We start from the raw sequence: 20,968 nt of genomic DNA, 5'->3' as shown, positions 1-20,968 counted from the left end.
TTGTACTCTATTTTTTCATTGCTTCCATCCAAAGAGAGACAGAAACATTCATAGACAAAAACCATATCATAGTTGCACAAACTCCAGCATATACAAGAAAAACACTTCATGATCAGCTGCTGCACATAATTGGCAACTGCATTCCTTCGTTCTTCAGAAGGTTGGTTTGGCTGGATACAGGCAATCAATTCTGCAGTTCTCTCTTCTGCTTTTAACCATCTGTCACTGTTCAGTTTTCTTGTTACTCTTGCTGCAACATTTGGTAAAAGGCCATTGGGCAAGAGGCCGTCTGATTGTGCCCAGCTTTCATTTCGAGTATTTGGAGGGCGGCCACATGACTGAGGTCGTCCATCCGAGTGTGGGGACAATGCACGACCCTCCAGAAGGGGAATTAGCATGGCAGCTAACCGACTGCCAAAGTGAGGCGTTAGATGAGAACCAAACCGTGGAGCTATGCATGGGTCATGAACTCGAAACACCGAAGAATGGGGACCGACTATCCTCACAGCAAAAGACCCTGCTAAACACATTGCCAAGGGATTATGGCCGGAAGCGAACGCAGGACAGCATAGTAGAAGGGCAACGGGTATGCGGAAAAGAAGATGGGATGGACGACGGACGACAGCTTAAAGAGGTCCATGAGCGCTTGAAACCTCAACTGGGCATAGTTCCCAAGGACTATAGACCAGGGAGATAGCGAATGGTATACGTAAGGAAGAGATATCAGAGTCGTGAGGTAGAAGCATCAAAGGCCACCCAAGCCGAGAGATGCCGGCAGGGCTGCCTACACAGGAGACGCGGCTGATGAGAGTCAGCCGCAGGCCGCAGCAAGCACGGGGAGGACCGACAAGCGCTGAGCGCGAGGACTAGAGAGTGCCGCATTTCGTCAGGCCGAAGTCGTGAACGCGGTAGGCAGCGTGCCGAGAGCCAAGAGGGAGGCTCACTCAAACTTGAATCCCACAAGGGAAGTTAGATGTGGGATTTGGTTGGCAGTGGATTCCAACTATTCTTTCCAAGCGGCTAACCATAATTTAGAAACCTCTCACTTTTTTTCTCTTTCTCTCTCTCTCTCTCTCTCTCAACTGATTTCTGCAATGTTTGAACTAATGTACTTTGGCTTCAGCTTCCAACTTTTCATTGGAGCTTTGGTTTTTGTGACGTTGGCTATAGCTCTCTCTCTCTCTCTCTCTCACAACAGCTTTCTGCAATGTTCTGAACTGATGCACTTTGGTTTCAGCTTCCAACTTTTCATTGGAGCTTGGTTTTTTGTACTATTGTTTATATTTCATTTTATGCGAATTAATGTATTCCTAGAAAAGTTTTCTGCGCCAGAGTCCCTACGACATCCACTCTCTGCAATTGTGTTTCAAAGTGGCTTTAGTTAAACAATGAAATTTGTTCATTCATAGTTAGTGATGCAAGCATATAGCAAATTCAAGCTCCACAAAACCAACTCCATTTGATGTGAATTACACGTCAAGTGACAAGATGTCGCAACTCAAAAAATTTTATAGGTTTCAGATCATGTAGTGTTTTTGTCAATATGAAATCTCATTTAATTGCGGATGGAATTCGGGTGCAGTACCCATGATATAGTGGATTACGGACTCGATTTTGGAACCTTTAGCTACATCTGATAAAAATTTGAATCTGATTGATAATCGAACGCCGATTGATGCTTCCACAACCAATTGAATCTGGGATTAATATCCGACGTAAACGGATACAGATCTGGTCTGATTACATATTCGGTTTTGGGAAAATAGCGTTGGAGTCTAAATCTAAATCCAAAACTATCCAGTTACATATAATCGAATTAATTGAGTTAATAAAAGCTGGATCCGAACCCCGCCATTTTATCTTTCCCTCACTGTCGAATTAAAAATAATAATAATCAAAAGTGATGTTGGCATATATAAATGTACACAAATTTATATCTCCATATAAATACGAGAGGGAGAGAGAGAGAGAGAAATGACAAGAACCGGTACTTGCCTCTACAGTGGCACCCCTGATTTCAAGATCAATACTTCTCTAGACCATGTGAATAACACCTTCCAAAACTCTAACTTAGGATTTGGTTATTATTTTGAGTAATCTTTGCATATGAATTAGTTCTTCTATTTCGATCCTTGACAGATGCACAACATGGGGTGTCTATTGCATTCTTAACACAGAAGCTAGGACCTCAATGCTTGCTTACTTTTTTCTTTGTATCGGGAATCAGCAATTGTGGCTTCTACGGGATTTCTGCTTAGACTTGTGGCTCTAAATGAAATCGCTGCCTAATATCTTTAGTTTAATCTGTATCTGTTTTAATTCTGCCCTGAGATCTCGTTAAATAGATTTGGGATTAACAACCAAGAAACATAAGTGATGGTAAATGTATTAGTGACACTTTTTTTTCATGTTGAAGCTCCACAATTGCATGGATGGACCAATTCAACGTCAGAGTTGTTGTGGGCCAGTGTCGTTTTAACTTCCTGGCTCACTATATATGTCAGTGTTGATGCTTCGGTTGTAGTTTTACTGATTAGTAACGTTAGAAGAAGGGGATGAACATGAAATTAAAGAAGACGTTTTCATTTGTTAGAATTTAGAAATAATATCTATTAATAACACAGTTAATGCGATTACAAATAAAAACAAACACTAACTCATTCAGCCTAATGCATAAACACTTTATATACATCCAAATGACTGAAAGAGAGAGAAAGAAACAAAGAGAAAAGCATTAAAGAAATGCACTTGGGAAGAGGAGGGTATGAAGGAGGAGGTAGGAAGAGGAAGAGAATTGAGAAGAGAGCAATAAAGAAACAGCGGAAGAAGAGGTAGAATTATAACATAAGAACTAGCAAGTCAACACAGTTTGCTAGCATCTCACTTTCTTTAGCTATCCTATTCTTTTGTTCTACTTAAAAATAATAAAAAACTCCTGCAATACCCTTAAAAGCTCTCAAAAAACATGAGAAATTAAAAAAATGAAAAGAAAGAAAGTAGGATATTTAATGTGTTTTTTCACCGTAGAAGGTTACCATGAATTCAAGGATCAATAGTGTGAGATTTGATATTTATACTCGTTGTTTAAAATAATCTCTAGATATTTTTCCTTATTTTGTTTGCAACTCCAGCTCGACAACCCTTCCTGTTGTTAGCAATCTTATTATTATCTTCATTGGTTTTTATCTTCTTAGATATCATTTCTTTATGGGTTGCAGCATTATCTTTAACAATAATGACATTTCTCTTCTTAGGAACATCTTATTTCATAATGTTGGATATTTTACAATACGCTTTCCATTTTCATCCTCCCTCAAATTTTAGGAAGTACCTGGTTAGACAAAGAGATATTTCAAATGATTTGTTTTTGCAGGTCGATAAGTTCAACTCGTGTAAGTGTTTAACTCGTATAACTTGTAAAAGTCTATTTTTACCATAAAGGTTAAAACCGGTAGACCGGTTTTGAAAGTATTATATAGAGTACTGGTTTGCGAGTCAAGTCGAGTATAAAAGAATTGAGTTCCTAAAACTCGAACTCGACTCATTTATCTTTATGAGTCTCTTTGTAAACTCAAACTCGGCTCGTTTATAAACGAGTCAAGCATGAGCCGAGTTTTTTTGAGCGATTTCGAGTCTACAGTTGGCTCGGCTCTTTATGCGGCCCTAATGATATTGACCATGAAAACCAAACAGCCTTAAGTATGAGTCACTGTGCCGCCAGGTTGCACTATGCCCCTTGAGACAACATCAACTACACTGTTCTGAAATATACAAAATCTCTTCTTTCCTCGTCTTAGTTGCCCACATTGCCTAAACAGCTGAGATAACCTCAAGATGCTCCACCTTAGTGCCGGAGCTACATATAGGCTGGCGTGAGCACCCGCAACAAAATTTTGTTTATTTTTACATCGATGTCTTACAATTATTTACTTATTTATATATATTATGCCACTTTTAAAATAAAAGTTTATACAACAGTGCCCTATATCCAAAAAATTTTCACTCCACCCAATCACCTCCCCGCAACCCGACGTCAGCCGGGAACTTTTCTACAAAGGCCGCTCACTTTTCCGATCCGATCCCAGACACGTCCCAGCCGGACAAGAATCTGAAAAGAAGTTTTTTTCAATTCAAAATACTAATTCTACGTAGAGCAAGTAGTAAATTCTTTTCCATGATGATGCCGACAATTGGCATGCACCAACTGTAAGAAGATGGGTTCCTCTTTCTTATTCATTAACTAATTCCCCAGTGTGAGACCAGAAGGGATGAATTTAAAAGCAGTACTGAATGATCTGCTCATGCGTCTAGACTGAGTAAAAACTTGGAGCTTAGGCTGCAGTGCTGGAGACAAGTGTGGGTTGGTGTGGGCAGTCGCCACACACACCAGTGCACAGAACTTGCTTTGATTATACATTAAGACCTTAGTTATATTTATTTATTCATATATGAATGCCCTTTTTAATTTAAAATATATGTTGTTAGTGTTCTTTAACCAAAAATTTCTAACTCTCCTATAAGATGTTGGTTTTACTTACACATTCTTTTTAATAAAAGGTTGAGAGCACTGAGCACCTCCCCGAAAGGTCCACTTCGACAGGTTGCAATTCTCATTTTTTAAATCAATTTAAAATATTTAAAATTTTAAATTGAATACGCACCTAGTCTGCTTCCATTAATATCCGATAGGGACGTTAGTATAGGTTACCTACACAGCTAGCATTCAATAATGGCTCATCACTTATTTCGACTAACCTTTTATATATAGATATTGGTCGGATAATTATTTTTTTACCTTGTGCCGCTGAAAGAAAATGATAAATCAATAGCCATGCAATCAAAACTAGTTGATTTTAATTTTAATTTATATAATATATATTATATATAAAAACTTGAAATGGTTCAAAGTCAGCCAACCATTTGATTCATCACAATAAGCGGTTAAAAGACAAACAAGAAAAAAAGAAAGTGATGAATATTTTCATCGGTATTAATTCATATTTTATTTTTCTTGTTCATCTCAACCATTCATTTTGCTTTATGATCAAAGTTAATATTCAGTCATATATATATATATATATATATATATATATATATATATATATATAGTTTCAAAACCAAGTTTCAGTGGTGTTTGGTGTTCGAATGACATGACAATTAGTTTTGCAAATCACGAAACTACATGATCAATCGATCCAAGAGGCAACGCGTGGGTGGAGAAGCTTCCCAGAGCTCGCCCGCCTTTCCACAGATGAGAACCACCCCTCCTGCGGCTCCATCTTCCTCAACCACGCCGATGACAACGAGATTTTTCGGTGCGCGTAGCCCTCGTTATTTTATTTCTTCACAACGTTCTTTGCATCTTCCATTTACCTTCTTTCTCGATGCCATGCAGTATTTTCTCCGGCGTGGCTCCGTCTTCCGACAGGGAGTTCTGGGTGCAGAGCAACGGAGGTTGAATTGATAAGAATGCAGATGGTGACGTCGACAATCGTTTTACCTTCCCTTTAATTGCTAGACGTTTCCTTTCTATTATTTTATTTTCTATAAGAACCCTTGTGTACAAAAAGAATTCAGGAACTCCAATCCTGTTTTGGAAATCTAACAGACTCTCTGTTCTAATGCTTCTGTAAAGTCGTTGTTTACATGGTTTCCCTCCCAAATTGCTGCGAAACTCTAGCCTCTACTAATCATGTTGTTTGATTTTTCGTCTCATTGTATATTTGTACTTATCCATTTTTTTGTTAATAATATGGGAAGGGGGTCATTACCCAGCAGGTTTGCATTGCAATGGGGCTTTTAGTGTTATTGGTTAATGCTGTAACAAAATAAGATCTGTCCCATTTGGTTGGAGTTTTAAGATCTTTTGGTGATTGTTTTTCTTTTCTTTGCAAATTTCGGTTTGTGTTCTCTATGGCAAAGTATAGTGCTTATTTTTTTTATGTTTTCTCGCAAATTGGCAATTGAATTCAGCTTTAGTTTTCTACATATGTTGTTTAATTTTCTTAAATTCTTGGAAATGGAGAGAGAGAGAGAGATGTGTTGCTGCTGCGGTTGGGTTCTTTTCCGAGGATTTTAATTGCATCCCCCTCGCAGACTCGCAGTGGGATTAAAATCCGTGGAAACAAATCCCTAATTTAGCTCTGAAATCCAGGACTCATTTTCAACATTTACTGGCAACAACGATGATTTTTTTAAAAAAAAACGAGGAAGGGGATCCCACTTGATCAGCAGAATCCCCACCCGACAAACACACCCTTAATATTGAGTACACGCCGGCCCAGTCACAGTTTCTACTTTCAGAGGTTCTCGATGTGGGCTTCTAAATTTCCAGCCAAAACAAGATAGTTTCTGAATCCATTAAGCTTGAATCCAATAAAAAATGCGGTTTCACAATGCTCAACCATAACAACGTGCAGCTTTCGAAAGAAGAGTCTTCTAAAAATTTGATGAAAAGCCATGGCCCATGAGCTCACAATAGAGTCTCTGGCAGCACCACAACTTCCAAAAATCTAGGATTTAGCAACAAACAGCCAACCTGTGTACTTGAGAAGCAGAATTCAGACCACCAAACTTCACCAAGCTATGGTACTACGTAAAAACGTGCTGAATCTTCGACAAGGTCTAGTGAAAACTTGATGGTATTTCAAAAAAGTCATCCACAGACTGCGCATATTGATGCAGCTGAAATAACTCACAAATTCATAAAGTACAAGCTCACGTGCTTATATATAAATTGCTAACAAACAACAGACGCCAAAATTTAGCAGTCAATAATATACAAAAACAAGAAGCATATAGCCATCTATAAGAGTAAGGCCCCTCTGGATATATGTCTCCATGGATTAATATCTTTAGTTTTACAGATTAATACACACGTCATAAGTCTCTGTACAATGAGGATCTGAAAAATAAAAATTGAGAAAAAAATGCAGCTCAAATGAACAAATATAAAGATAATAAAAGCCGGCAGGACACCACAGCCTCCGAACATCACTTGTGTACGAGGGAAATGATCCAATTAATCTGCAAAGCACGATAATAACCATAGCATATTACCAATTTCTGCTACTAAACTCAATCTAGTTGAAACTCCAGTAGGCTTTGTAATGCTTATGATACAACAGGAATGATAATTCCAGTAGATATCTTGGAAATTTTACAAGAATGCATTTGATTGAACAATGTGCAAGAAATATAGATTGAAAAATAAGCAGTAAATATATGAAAACTTACTATGTTATTTTCAGGGTAAGCCCAATAAACGCCTTGAATTGCAATAAATAATAGGTTAGATGCGACCAGCACATAAATGCTGAGAGAATGCCTTCCCATCCACTCCAGCACAATTGTTGGATGCCTACAACCATATACATCCACCTGCAAGAGAAAATCCATGCAAAAATGTTAGGTTGACCGTGATGATAATAGAGCATACCGAATCAGAAAGGCATAATAACATAAGCATGCATGCTTTATGACTGGTTACTTTGAAAGTCAGAGAGAGAAGAATGGAAATCAGAAATGAGGATAAACATAATAATCAGCATGTTGATTGGCTACAACCAGGGAGTATTCCATTCTCATTACGTGAGTTGATGTCAAGCCCAGATATATATATATATATATATATGTGTGTGTGTGTGTGTGTGTGTGTGTGTGTAGAGAAAGAGAGAGATGGGTGCTGGTTAATGCTTTTTAGCAACCTTCTGAACAATTTAATAACACACCACACAGATTGATTCTGATTCCAGAATGTTCAAAAATGCTGGATTCAGAACAAAAAGATGAAAATCCATCGTCCAGATCAAAATTTTTATAGGGAAAAAAATTTAAGAGTGCTAATTCTGGAATCCTTATAAAACTTAGTTTGAGCATCAGATTTTTCAGAACATTTTAACACATTATTTTGGATAATCTGCACGCTCCCATATGCTTGGATTTGCAAAAACTGACAGAACAATGGCTTATATATATATATATATATATATATATATATATATATATATATATATATATATATATATATAGAGAGAGAGAGAGAGAGAGAGAGAGAAAAGAGGGAGGAACATGTTGTGCAGGGGCAGAGCCAGTGGGGCCCTGTCTACCCTGGATCTTAAGAACTTTCAAATTATTTTAAAATGCCATATGTCCCTTCTAATTTAATCAAACCCCACCCAATCCCCCTGCCCACTCCACCACACCCCCCTCCCCCACCTCCCCCCTGCCCAAAAAAAAAAAAAAAAAAAGTTGCAGGAAACAAAAACGGCCACCCATAAAATAATTTTTTATTTTCTGTTGATACCTCTGCCATTGTTAAACTAGCTGAATAAGTTCTTTCTTTTTCTCTCTTCTCTCTCTTTCCCTCCCACTCCCTCCCGCCCAGCACTTTTTAATGCTTAATGGTGAGCATGATATGGGGAGAAAGGGGGAGAAGACATGGGTGAGAGAGAGAATGAGAAAGACGTGAATCCAGTAAAAGGGACAAGCTAAATGCCCTTTAGTGTGTGAGAGAGGGATTATGATCCACAGAGAAGATGGTTGTGGAGAGGGAAAAAGGAATAGGAGGGAGACATAGAGGGAGTTCTCCACGTTGTCTGGATTGCACATGTCTAATCAAGTCTCCCTCACTCTTTCAAGATATATATATATATATATGACATTTTTGCCCTTAGCAACAGTTCATCCATGAAAAGTGGTACTAGCAACATTAAATCAGGTTCTTTTGTTGAACAAAATGCTGATTATGTAACACTTGGAGTACATTAAGACCAGAAAGCATGTAGGCAACATAAACTCTCAAAAACATTATAATCATGTTTGTACCAATCAAAAGATGGTGGTCATTGCATCTCACCAATAAATAAATACCACCAAACACCAGACCAGCAGATCCAGAAGTAAGCAATGTGTAACTAGTTGTATACAAAGATTTGTTCAAAGGAATGCCTACAAGAAAACAGCAAAAAAACATTACACATTCAGAAAACAGTGAACTAAACAAGTTTAAGCTGCATTTTCTGAAAGGCATAAATTACAAAACTTCACAGTGCACGGAAATAAATCTCGAGAAGAAGAGTCATACCAATAAAGACAAACAATGATGCAAAGGCAAGTAATGAACACGAGAGTAACAACCAGTGATTTATCCTATCCCAGTGGTCCTGAAACATAATTAATTTAGCAAACGATGTTAATCTACCAGTAACATTTATTAGATATAAAGAAAGACTACGGCCATAATCTGATAGAACATATGCCCCTTGCTTAAGCTTACAGGTCAGACAAGTTCAAGTCGGAAGCAGACCCAATGAAATGAAACTTTTTTCTTCTAATCTTGGGTTGCAAAGGGGACTTCTTAGTCCCTCTATATAAGTTATGTGAATTTTTTAACTTATTATTTCAGTAAATGTCTCCATGTGTTTGTGGGCACGTAATTGTTTTTCTCTTTGTGACTGTACCTAGCAATAGCCCCATAGTCATAGTTTAGAAACTGTGCTAATGTGGCCACACAATCTGGCATAGGTCACATGATCAATACAGCATAAGGCAGCAACTTTAAGAATGGCACATGGAACCCTGTGAATAAGGATGCTGACATGTATATTTTGGCTTTTGAAGTTCAAACTATGTAGTACTCCAATCAATGTTACCATGGAAAATATACACCTAGCATGCTTTTTAGAAATGCCATCAAGAGATACCAGATGTTCTCATTTCATGGTATCACAGTAATTTACTTATGTTACTCACTTTCCTTCTTGGTGCAAACAATTCAAAGGGGAAAATCAGCACTACGTTGCTCAAATTAGGGAACTTATGAAAGAATGGTCCTATCAGATTAGTATCTGCCTTGAAATAGCTCTTGAATCAACTTGGTCAGCTAAAAAGTAAAGCAGCCTGAACAGACGGCAACCAAAGCAATTGAACTATACACGCATCTACTTGACATCACACTCCTCAAAACACATAAAGGAAAAGCAGTTAAGAACCTCAGTTTTGACTTGCAGAAAAAAGAGAAGATGTAATCCCACCAAGCAAGCCGGTAAATCATTCACATGAGCCAAGAAGCAGAAGCAGAATCAGACCTCAAGTTGTATAAGAGTGTGACCAAAATGAAGCCCGGTAATGCACGTCACAATAGCCATTAAGGAGCTGGACATGTAAGTCAGTGCATCAGATGACCAAAGACCTAATATGAAAATACAAGCTAGCAGCACATTGACATACAGATACTAGAAACCTATACATGTAATCCATATAGATGTGTATATTCCATGATTCAAAATGCATCAGTTAAACAAAAGGAACACACATTTGTAGATGAGCAAATGTAGAGCACGCATAAAGGATATACATATGTTAATATATCCCTTGCATAAAATGAGACATCTCTGGGCAGAGAGAGAAAAAGGGGGGTTGGGGGGAATGTGAGGAAGGTTGCAGATTTTAAACCTCCGTTCCCCTTTGTTCCTGTTATGTCAGAAGGGGGTAAAGAATATAATTTTACACCCTATAACTGTTCTGAAGAATGCTCAGGGGTTGACTAGTCAGGCTAATCTATACCAATTGGAAGTTCAGTTCAACAATGTATCCTACAGACTTTTGGTTGCTCAGTTGACTAGGCAGACACTTAGGCAAGCACACTTTCTCAAGTTGTAGTACTAGGGCACCAGCAAAGGAACAGGCAAGAGGAGCAAGCATATGCGCCTTAAAGCAAAAGGTCTCCAAAATAAGCCCATGGATGACTCATGAAACCAAAGGTAAGTCCACTACTAGTTGGAAATGTAAGTTCTTGACACTTCTTGTCCTACCAAAAAATTGCATGTGAATCCAACAAGAATCCTTAGTATGATAACTGACAAGAAAAATGTTTAACCACAACATATCTCAAGTTGCCTTGAGTTGTCATCCCATACACCAAAAGATAAGCATGTAAATTGCAAACATAGTCATAGATATTGGTCTCAGGCCTCTAGGCTAGACCAAACAAAGGCAAATCTTCCAAAAGTAAAGGTTGTTCTGGTGAATTTGTTATTTGGGAAATTTTACCACTCAAAAGCCAAAAAAGTACAAAAATGACAAACAAAAACATATCAAAAATGACGGTTTTCATAATTCATAAAGAAGTTTTGAAAAAAGAATAAGACAGAACAAAACAACATTTTAGGTTGCATGAAATAAATATATAACTAAAAACCCATGAAAATATGATGATAAATAAACTTAATTTTTTGAAATAAGATGTTCTGCTTCTCAATTATGCCAGGAGCAAAAGGATTATGAAGTTGATCTAGAACATCAATTATATCAAATGCCTTTAAGCAGTCAATACCCAACAAGAGCTGAGCCTAACCTGGCTAAGGGGTTAGACCCAACTCTCAAATGCTTCAAGTCAAAGGCAGTCAATGGTTCAGTGTCCTTGTGTGTATCTTGGCATAAACTGGTAGGATCGGCCTAATTGCATCTGGCCTATCCAAAAGAATAAGACACTAAGTGCTCAACTTTTATCTGCACTCTTTGTCTGAACTCTTTCTAGCTGTTTGCATTTGGCTTAAAGACACGTCAGCAAGTATGAAGCGCAATCTTTCACAAGGTAACAGGAATATTTTAGGTCTGTGGATGGCTCTACAATCTATTAAATACAAATACAAGCCAACCCGGGTTCCAGTGGCCATTGAATCCCGATGTTGAACAAGCCAAATCATGTGAAAAACAGTGTGGATGTCTTCATCAAGCTAAATCAATTGCAAGTCCTCTCACAATCCGGAGTAAGATAATTTAGAAAGAATTGCACTCTGCAAATTGACCTCAAGATGCCTTCTGGATCAAATGGTGCATGGCACCATACAGGTGGACTTTCTTGAGCCTTATGACTTATGCACTCCTGCAAAAAGAATAGTATCAACAAGAAAATTTGGAACCATCATAAAATAATTAAACATTATCTTGCCCAGATAAGTCAACACCTCCAAATTTCTGTATACAGGTTTTTTGTATAGATGTTGGATACCCACGATATAGCGATCAATGAATCCAGCAGCATTGCAAGCTGGTCCAAGGTCGCCTCTAACAGAACAGTTGACCTGCCAAAAGATTAAGATCAGGGATAAATACAAGTTTAAAAGTTCAGCACAGGACATTTTGTAATCAGAATATGACATTGTAAAACCTGATTAGGGCAATTATATTTCCTCTTAAGAAAAAAGAAGTGTATTTAGAAGTTCAGTATCTTCGTTTTGGAAGATTTGACAAGCAGATCGCACAGTCATTTTCAATACATGGAGGAGAGTGAAAATTGCTGAATTGCAAAAATAATAGCCCAAGTCAGTCTAAACTGACTCTAGACAATACTCATTTTCAATAATTTTCAAAAGTTCAAAGGAACTAATTTGTCCTAATATAGAGCAATTTGGGATTTCAAAACTGAAAAACACAACTCGTTCTTTCTTCATGGTTCCTGAAAGATTCATGAAGATGAAGCTCAATTAACACTTGCTGGTCCGAAGTTCAAATGCAATGCTCACACTTATATCGTGTTTTATGTCAGTCAAGGTTGTCAGAAACTTCAGTATAGGAAGGGAAACTTGCTTCTCTAAAAGCTTCTCTTGGAAGCAAGATACTTACTTGTTTCCAAAACGCAAATCAGACATACTTTAACGCATCCTTTATGATCCTCAAATGCAAACAACCTTGCGCCTTATTGAGCCAGACTTCAACTTCAGTTTGTGTTTCTCCACATACTTCTATTATGTTCCACATGCGTCTTGCATGTCTCCCCTAGATCATTAACTACTGTTTTTGCTTTGATATTTTAAATTGAACTAAAAAATGATTTTCAAAACAGGGTATAAATTTTAGAATGCCAATGTTTATCCAAGCATTCAATGATGCAGCATAGTTGACATAATACTGTAAATGACTGACATTTGAAACATAGGTGACCGTTGTACTGAGTGAAACTGGCAAAAGAGCTGCTAATATGCAAGGACTTGTTGCAATACCTTATAAGCTTCATTAGTGTTGCCTGAGAAAAGTGTAGAAGACTCCAACTGTTGAACCTCGAACTGCCAATCCGGAACATACAAACCATACAGAAGTCCCAAGTATGTGACAGACAGAAAAACTGCAAATACCCTGAAACAGCGGTATAAAAGATGTGTTACAGGTAAACTGCAAATACCCGAGATCACACATAAGTTACAAAGTGTAAAATATCAAATGTTCAAATAAAAAAGTCTTTGAATAAATGAAATGTCAGTAACAAGTTGAATGAATCAAGTTCAGAGAGAATAACTGCCTGTGTATTACTAAGGTGCATTATGAGAATGTCAAACATTCACCTCAAAAATTTCGGTAACTACGACAATTGCTAGTCATTGATGGTAAACTCAAATTTATTTTTGGCTAGTAAATAAATCATGTAACACAACCTTATAATAGGGAAAACCATGCTATTTATTGTATAATGCAATTAACGAACTCCTTGATAAAAATTGATTAACTTCGAGATTACTAAGACAATGGATTTATTCCACAGATAATCTAATAGAAAGGCAATTTTCTCAAAACATAAGAAAAGAAAAAAGAAAAGCTTAAGGGAATAATCGAGGAATTATTTATTGCATAGCAAAAACTATACACACAGAAATAAGGACAATATACCATATTCTCCTAATATAAAAGTTAAAAATTTCTTCCATCGCTTGAAACCTATTAAGAAGAGATGCTGTCAAGGGAACATTTTGATCAATCAGTTTACGTCCTGGGCAGCACCATTTTCCCTTGTGATGCTTTCAGTGAAGAAATTAAACCAGAGATGATGTGTCACTTCATGGGCATCCAGAACTATCCCCAGAATTGTATTCGTTAGAGTCCTTATTAAATTTGTTTTTTCATCTTTTTCTTGATAGTCACCTTTTAAGAAAAGCAAACAAAACATAGAGAAGTTAAGAAGATAAAAGGAAAATCACATCAAAATACAGGAAGTGATGAAGAAGTAAACATACCAGATTTATGAAATTTGTATTGGAGCATCACATATTCAAGAAGTTGAAAATATTGCAACCATTTTGTCCCTTATTTGTTTTCCATTATAAGACCATCATGACATTCTTGAATATCATCCATAATTGTGAAAGTATACATGTACATTTTTATATGTTTATATATATAAATGTAAATATTATATGCATCTCTCTCTCTCTCTAATATATATATATATATATAAAAAAAAATTTGAAAATAGTGTTCTCCCCTGCTTGCATAACTATGCCGGTATCTTACATAATCGCAGGTACCCATGCGACACATATATTCGCATTTGAGATAGATCAGAAGACATATTATGTTAGGTGACTCAACAACCCCGCAGGGGAATCGACTTTTCATATTTAATTTGCAGATAGTACAAAAGTGCATTTCCTTATATATCCATAAAGTGCCATTTTCCTTCTCATCTTAAGGATATGCTATTTCTACTTCATATATTAATTTTAAGATAAAAATATAACTAAATCTGATGCATTTTCTGAACGGTTTTTAATTTCTATATGTTGTTAGGGTAACAGGCATGTTGGATTAAAAGAACAATTATGAACTTCCGCTAGATGGAACAAAAAACATTTCAATTTCAACAAGCTGATTCTTCATCTTAGTGTTCATTGCCAACTCCCATAAGTCAAAGATTCATCTTGTATCAAGTATCAGAATATTCAACAATGCAAATAATTTTTCGATAAAGCAGGTAATGAAGGCAATGAATTTGTGTGCAATGACAAATGCATCAAAAATATCTTTGACTAAGGGAATCTGGATAAAATGGAAAATGGAACTACTAAAGTTCTCAAATTCTTACCATTGAATGTAGTACCTCCCAAACGGTCCATATTTCATATCAACCAAAGATTTACGCGTGAACCAAATCTCACATAAAGCTGTAAAGAAGTAGGCTACAGCTATCCTCTGCATTAGTAACAACACACTTTTAGGATATAGTGTAAGGATAATCGTAGCAGGAGCGTATGTCAAGCATATAATATTTCATTGAGGCTGAAGCGAAGATCTGAATAAAATTAGGATTGAAGGCATAGGAAATATAATGCAATTATAAGTGGAGGTCTGAACATGTTTATGCATGGCTCCAGGTATACATTAACCTGCTACATAAACCAGAAACATAGTATAATACATTTCCGTCCATGATTGCTCTAGTTCCAAATTTCCAGTAAAAGGTTAAACAAGTGTTCAGTTCATATTTTTGTAATGGCACATAAGCATGTCAAGATTATTTCATCACATTTCTGTTGCAACTCAGTGACAGCCAGAGTGATTTGCACCAGGCTAGCTGTGCGGTTGGCTACCAGCTAATTGAGTAACTTGTGAAATGTTTTGTAATTTGGATCTGCTATCACATGCTTTAATTATGTTAGAATATCTTGTATAGGGAACTGGGTCTAGATATGGACCCGGTCCCATGGGCGTGGGTACCGAGAGTGGCTCAGTACCCTAGGCGGGTCTCCCTCTTATATAATCCCACTTATTGTGTAATTGGTGATTAAGTGAAAATAATATTCTCTCTCCTAGGGTTGCGGTGTTGCCCCTAGGTTAGAGCTTCTCCGTGGTTTTTCACCTCTTCTTGAGGTTTTCCACGTATATCGTGTGTTTCTTCTCCGTTTCTCCTTTCCGTTGCGTGTTTCTACATGGTATCAGAGCCAGCGCGTGTGAGACTGTTGGTGTGCCAGTAACGTTTCTGCCTTCCTTTTTCCGCCACTGCTGGAGTTTCCACCGCCGGCCGCCGTCTCTGCTATTTCCGCCGCCTCCATCGCCTATTCCTGAGCTAACGCCGTCGCTGCTTGCAGCGTCGCCGTCGCCTAGCCCAGCGCCGCCGTCACCCAGCCCAGCGCCGCCGTCGCCCAGCCCAGCGCCGCTGTCGCCTAGCCCGCGCCACCGTTGTATTAGTCCAGCGCCGCCGCCATTGTCTTCACCTGCGCTGCCGCCTCGCCTGGTCAAGCACCGTTGCCTTGTCTAGCATCGTCGTTGCCTCTGTCCAACGCCGCAGTCGTCGCCTGCGCATTGCCATCGTCGTGGTTCTTGGGTTCACCACCCGGTCGTGTTCCCTGGTCCTGGGTAGTGTTTCTCTTTGGTGAACGTGATGGCCGACGAGATGACTCCCAAGATGGATGTTGCTATGGGAGTTACAGAAATGTTATGGTTAAAGATTCTTCTAGCAGATATTGGTGTTGAAATGGAAGAGAAGATGAAGATGTACTGTGACAACAAGTCTGCGATTAACCTTGCAAATAATCCCATCCTGTATAACAGAACTAAACATATGGAGATTGATCGCCACTTCATACGGGAACGCATAGATTCAAAGGAGTTGATCCTGCCGTATATGAAGTGTGAAGATCAAATTGCAGATGTTTTAACCAAAGCCTTATGTACATCTCAATTCGAGAAAAATGTGAGCAAGCTTGGCATGTTTGACATGTATGCCAAGCTTGAGGGGGAGTGTTAGAATATCTTGTATAGGGAACCGAGTCTAGATATGGACCCGGTCCCATGGGCGCGGGTACCGAGAGTGGCTCGGTACCCTAGGCAGGTCTCCCTCTTATATAATCCCACTTATTGTGTAATTGGTGATTAAGTGAAAATAATATTCTCTCTCCTAGGGTTGCGGTGTTGCCCCTAGGTTAGAGCTTCTCTGTGGTTTTTCACCTCTTCTTGAGGTTTTCCACGTATATCGTGTGTTTCTTCTCCGTTTCTCCTTTCCGTTGCGTGTTTCTACAAATTATAACAGCTTTATGCTAAGATTCCAAGGAGCAAATGCATAAGCTCTGCTTTTCTAAAATTTCCCTTGTGAAATCAGGATCCACATCAAGCATGGCCTTATGCTACAAATAGAATGATGTGGCAGAAAGAAATAACAAACACATTCTGGAAAACTAACGAGTAGTTCTTCACGAGACAAATGCCAAAAATATATAGGGCAGCTGCATGATGCAGCTATATACTCAAGCATTCATATCTCATCTAGTGCTACTGGGAGATCTTTTGGTACTGGAAGATCTTTTCTGCCAGAACGTCTGAAAGGTTGTCTAACTAAAGTTACTAAACAGCTAGAGGTGCTTGAGGAGGCCGCAAGTATCAACTATTGGAACTATAGCCGCAGGGTGTCATTAAAGTATTCCATGGAAATTTGAGGAGGAAGACCACATGGAACCGCCTCCAGGAGTGACTGACATCAAAGGTTGAGTTTGTAAGTTCGAAAGATCGCATTACAAACTACATGCATCCTGTGCTGAGTATAAATGTACTTTCTGATGGTCTACCCTTGTCAGATCTGCACCAATGAAGAGAATATACAATTCATGGGAAAAAAAACAACAAAAAGTGCATGATCCTCCTAGTAAGGTTGCAACACAGCAAAAACCCACCATACGAATTAAAGTATACCTGTGGAATAATGCAATTTAATGGCCTTGCCTAAAATGAAAGAATTAGCAGAAAACATTTATACCTGAAGAATACCTAGCCAACGAATCTTCTCAATATCAACACCAAATGTCAAATTATTTACTCCATGGAAATAACCACCTGAAACTCAACTAAATGTGAGTGCATTCCTTCATCATAATGGATAATGAAATGATTTTTATAGGCTTTAACCAGAACGTTGTTGAAGTTTGAAACAAAACCATGTCAAAGAAATCCCATCAACAGATGTATCAGCAAAATTGCTGACAATATCTCAGAATAATGTTTTTGCAACATCAAGCAGAAAACAAGTAAGATTTCACTTTCTTTAGGTTTTCAGTGTCCATTTTTCCTCTTCTGATGGGCCAAATTTAAAGGCATTGTGGTATAAATTCCATTGAAACAAATACAAAATTTCACATCTGACCATAATTGTGCCGTTCATTAACATCTCAGACAGAGTTCCCATTAAATCAGCAGCAAATCATTTTTCAGTTGCTCAATTATGGGCAGTAAATTTCTCACTGTGAAAGATAGTAACAGAGATAAATAACTAAAAGTTGAAAATTTACATAACATATCTAAAAAGTGAATAAGACATAACAGATGTCCCAAAACAATGATAAACAACGCGACAGAATACTGATACATGCTATGTTTAAACTTTTTAAATTATTACCTTGGAGAAAGATGCCAATAAAGAAGAGCTTTGCTGATCTCAAAGTTGCCTTACAGGTTGCAATGTGTGGATTGGATATTCTCTGCATATTTGAAAGGCAAAAACATAATGCCAGAAACATGTAACTTGTATCTGCTGTTTTTTATTTTTTTTCAATTGAAGACAAACTCGACCTCCTTCTCATCACTCAAAGAGCCACCTATTACTGTTATATACAGGCATGCACATGCTTATTGAGATCATCTGTTCATTGTTATTTTATTAATCAGCATTTGTAAATTCTACATCAATACCCAGAGGCTTAGCAATAAAAATGACTGCATACGTAGCTTTTCCTTCAAATTTAAACATTTATTCTACATCAAACACCTAGAGGCCTAGCAATAAAATGACTGCATACAAGTTTTCTCTTCTGAACAACAAGAGAACGCGTTGGAAGCCACTATAATATTGAATACATCAATGATACATAAACACTTGAATATATGCTCGTATATAGAGAGAATAAATAATGACAATCCAACGTTGGGACAACTAGAACAACTTCCTCTATCTCCCTCTTTCTCTATTAACTGCTCATTGTTGATAATTTATTGAAAAGAGAGAGAGAAAGAAATTTGTTCTGGTTGTCTGACTTGGAGCTGTCAGGAACTGAGTCTCCCCTCACATGTGTGTGTTTATATTTACATTTACATTTGTATAAAATTATATCCTGCAAAATGCATTAGGTCCAGAAGGTTCTTAAGGTGCCTCATAATTCAAATATGTTAATATTCTCTAGCCAAGTTTGCTTGCTCAATATGTAAGATTACATAGATCAACTTGTGCTTCTTAGCTTAACCATTTAAGCATGAAAGTGTCGCCTATTAATATCTGATCAACCAACTACCCTTGGAATTGAACACACATGATCCATGATTAAAGTCACAGTTTCTGAGGGAAACACATATGGTGAAGAGGGGATAAGGGGATAGTATGTTACATTGTTCTGCAAGGACCCAAGCATCCATTCTTCAGCACTAGAATGCTGGATTTGACAGACTTGGAATGCGTTCACATGCATTCCGCTGTCTGGATCAAATAAATCAAATCCAGAACCATGTCAGACCGGAACAGTAAATCAACCCAACTCTACTGGCCTTTAGAAATCACCTATCCCATTTGTCTCCTTGGAAAACCAACAAGGTGACACGACGATGCAACTTACAGACGAGAAAGTAGACGAAGGTTGCAAGGTATCCAGTTCTACCTTATAGACAAGCGCAAGAGAAACACCAACTATGAAGAGGAAGAAAGGCATCACAAAATCTGCCAATCGTACACCATTCCATGGAGAATGAGCAATAGATGGGAGTACCGCACCAGCATCATCAACAAATATCATAAGCTGAAACCCACATAAAGTTGCACCATTAGTGTGGGAAAATACCGATGAACAGAATACACTATAAACAAGAAAAAAGAAATAATGGAACTAGCAGCATTTGGAAATGTGATCTTGGCATGACACCATTCAGAAACAAATATTAGCCCCAGTACCAAATAGTATCAAACTCTACTTGGTGTTGAGCGTAAATGGGTTTGGGGACAAGAGCTCTAATGGACCATACAAGCTCCTATGCATGATTTTCACGAATCCCCTAAAAGTGGATTGTGGCCCAGAATCCAGTTGAATAACCGATTAATGTATCAGAAATAAGTTACACAATGATCAATTTAAGTTAAATAGACCTAAGAAAAATGGTGGCAGATTGAGGACGAAAGTATATTAGTAAGATCAATCAGAGATTCAGAGGAGAGCTGCGATCCGAGAAGCTGCAATTTTCTCTCTCACATATCTATAAAGTACCAACCAAACTAAAATAGAAGGAAACACGTAAAAATAAGTCACATCAATGGATTTTTCTTGGCTTCCATGGTGCAATTGCCAATTCCTCTGCCACGTGAGAGAAAGAGAGAGGGGAGAGAGAGAGAGAGAGAGAGATGTACAGCAACGGTGAGGCCACGGAAGACGTCGAGCGACGCGAGGCGTTCTCGAGCGGCGGAGGAAGGGGATGTGGCCGGCGCGGAGGCAGGGCCGGCCGTCTCCTCGATCTCCCGCCTTCCTTCTTCCGGCAAAGGCCTGAGAGGGGAGTAGGACGCCATCCCTCGCAGGCAGAGTGGACACTGCGAGACTGGCGAGAACGCGTGTGGCTCGTTAGTTGAATAGGAAGCCGCTGGCAGAGACTGTCCCGGCGTTCCCCAAGCATCGATCCTGGAATGTCGGCATCTCCTATGTTACTGGCTGGCCACTAGCTCCACTCGAAAACAAAGATGTGCAAAGCACGGGGTCGACGTGCGTCGATCGTTTTGGATCCGTACTGCTTGGTGGGGATGGGCTAACGCCATTACCAGACCGTGTCCCGTCGCTCGTGGTCGGCCTGGTTATGTGTTTGACCGTTAGGACCCTGGTGGACACCTGTGAAGTTGACGGGGACCGGCCGGTGCCGGTGCCTGGCAGATTGACGATTGGTTGGTCGGATTAGGTGGCGCAGCAGCAGTCGCCCGCTCAAACATTTCAAAGGGGATCCATCGTGTGGGGACGTGTTTCCGGTGCAAAACCTGCTGTTACCCACGTTTACCCTGGGACAGGTTATGAAAATTATCCAATCAAATCCTCTAAAATTTGGCCGAGGACCAAGTCTAACTTTAGAACTTAACCTCGTTTGTATCTCAAATCTATGATTGACACTTCAACAGTTGTTTTCAAAACTGTACCAGGAATCCTTTTCTGTCATGTCACCATTGTTATGATATCATAGTAAAAGAAAA

The 20,968-nt window shown here is 38.5% G+C and overlaps 1 protein-coding gene across 1 annotated transcript; it reads right to left on the bottom strand.

The window, feature by feature from the left end:
* Positions 1 to 6,808: 6,808 nt before the first annotated feature.
* LOC116248781 (uncharacterized) lies at positions 6,809 to 20,661 on the bottom strand. The gene is made up of 13 exons (XM_031621753.2): positions 20,147 to 20,661; positions 19,407 to 19,544; positions 18,158 to 18,239; positions 17,522 to 17,598; positions 14,858 to 14,964; positions 13,005 to 13,137; positions 11,970 to 12,086; positions 11,811 to 11,887; positions 10,089 to 10,155; positions 9,086 to 9,164; positions 8,858 to 8,949; positions 7,237 to 7,380; positions 6,809 to 7,026 (listed from the first exon to the last, which is right to left on the bottom strand). Exons 1-13 carry the CDS (start codon positions 20,300 to 20,302, stop codon positions 6,994 to 6,996), a joined length of 1,302 nt encoding a protein of 433 aa, XP_031477613.1. The 5' UTR covers positions 20,303 to 20,661; the 3' UTR covers positions 6,809 to 6,993.
* Between the last annotated feature and the right edge of the window lie 307 nt (positions 20,662 to 20,968).

The sequence above is a fragment of the Nymphaea colorata genome, chromosome 2 (genome assembly GCF_008831285.2).
Source record: "Nymphaea colorata isolate Beijing-Zhang1983 chromosome 2, ASM883128v2, whole genome shotgun sequence".
Classification (NCBI taxonomy): Eukaryota; Viridiplantae; Streptophyta; class Magnoliopsida; order Nymphaeales; family Nymphaeaceae; genus Nymphaea; species Nymphaea colorata.
This window is presented reverse-complemented; position numbering and strand designations above follow the sequence as displayed.

Coding starts and splice junctions, on each gene's coding strand:
- LOC116248781 (XM_031621753.2), bottom strand. CDS start 20,302: ATGGCGTCCTACTCCCCTCTCAGGCCTTTGCCGGAAGAAGGAAGGCGG. Junction 13,138..14,857: donor GGGAGGTACTACATTCAATG/GTAAGAATTTGA, acceptor CCGCTGTTTCAG/GGTATTTGCAGTTTTTCTGT. Junction 12,087..13,004: donor ACACTAATGAAGCTTATAAG/GTATTGCAACAA, acceptor ATCTTTTGGCAG/GTCAACTGTTCTGTTAGAGG.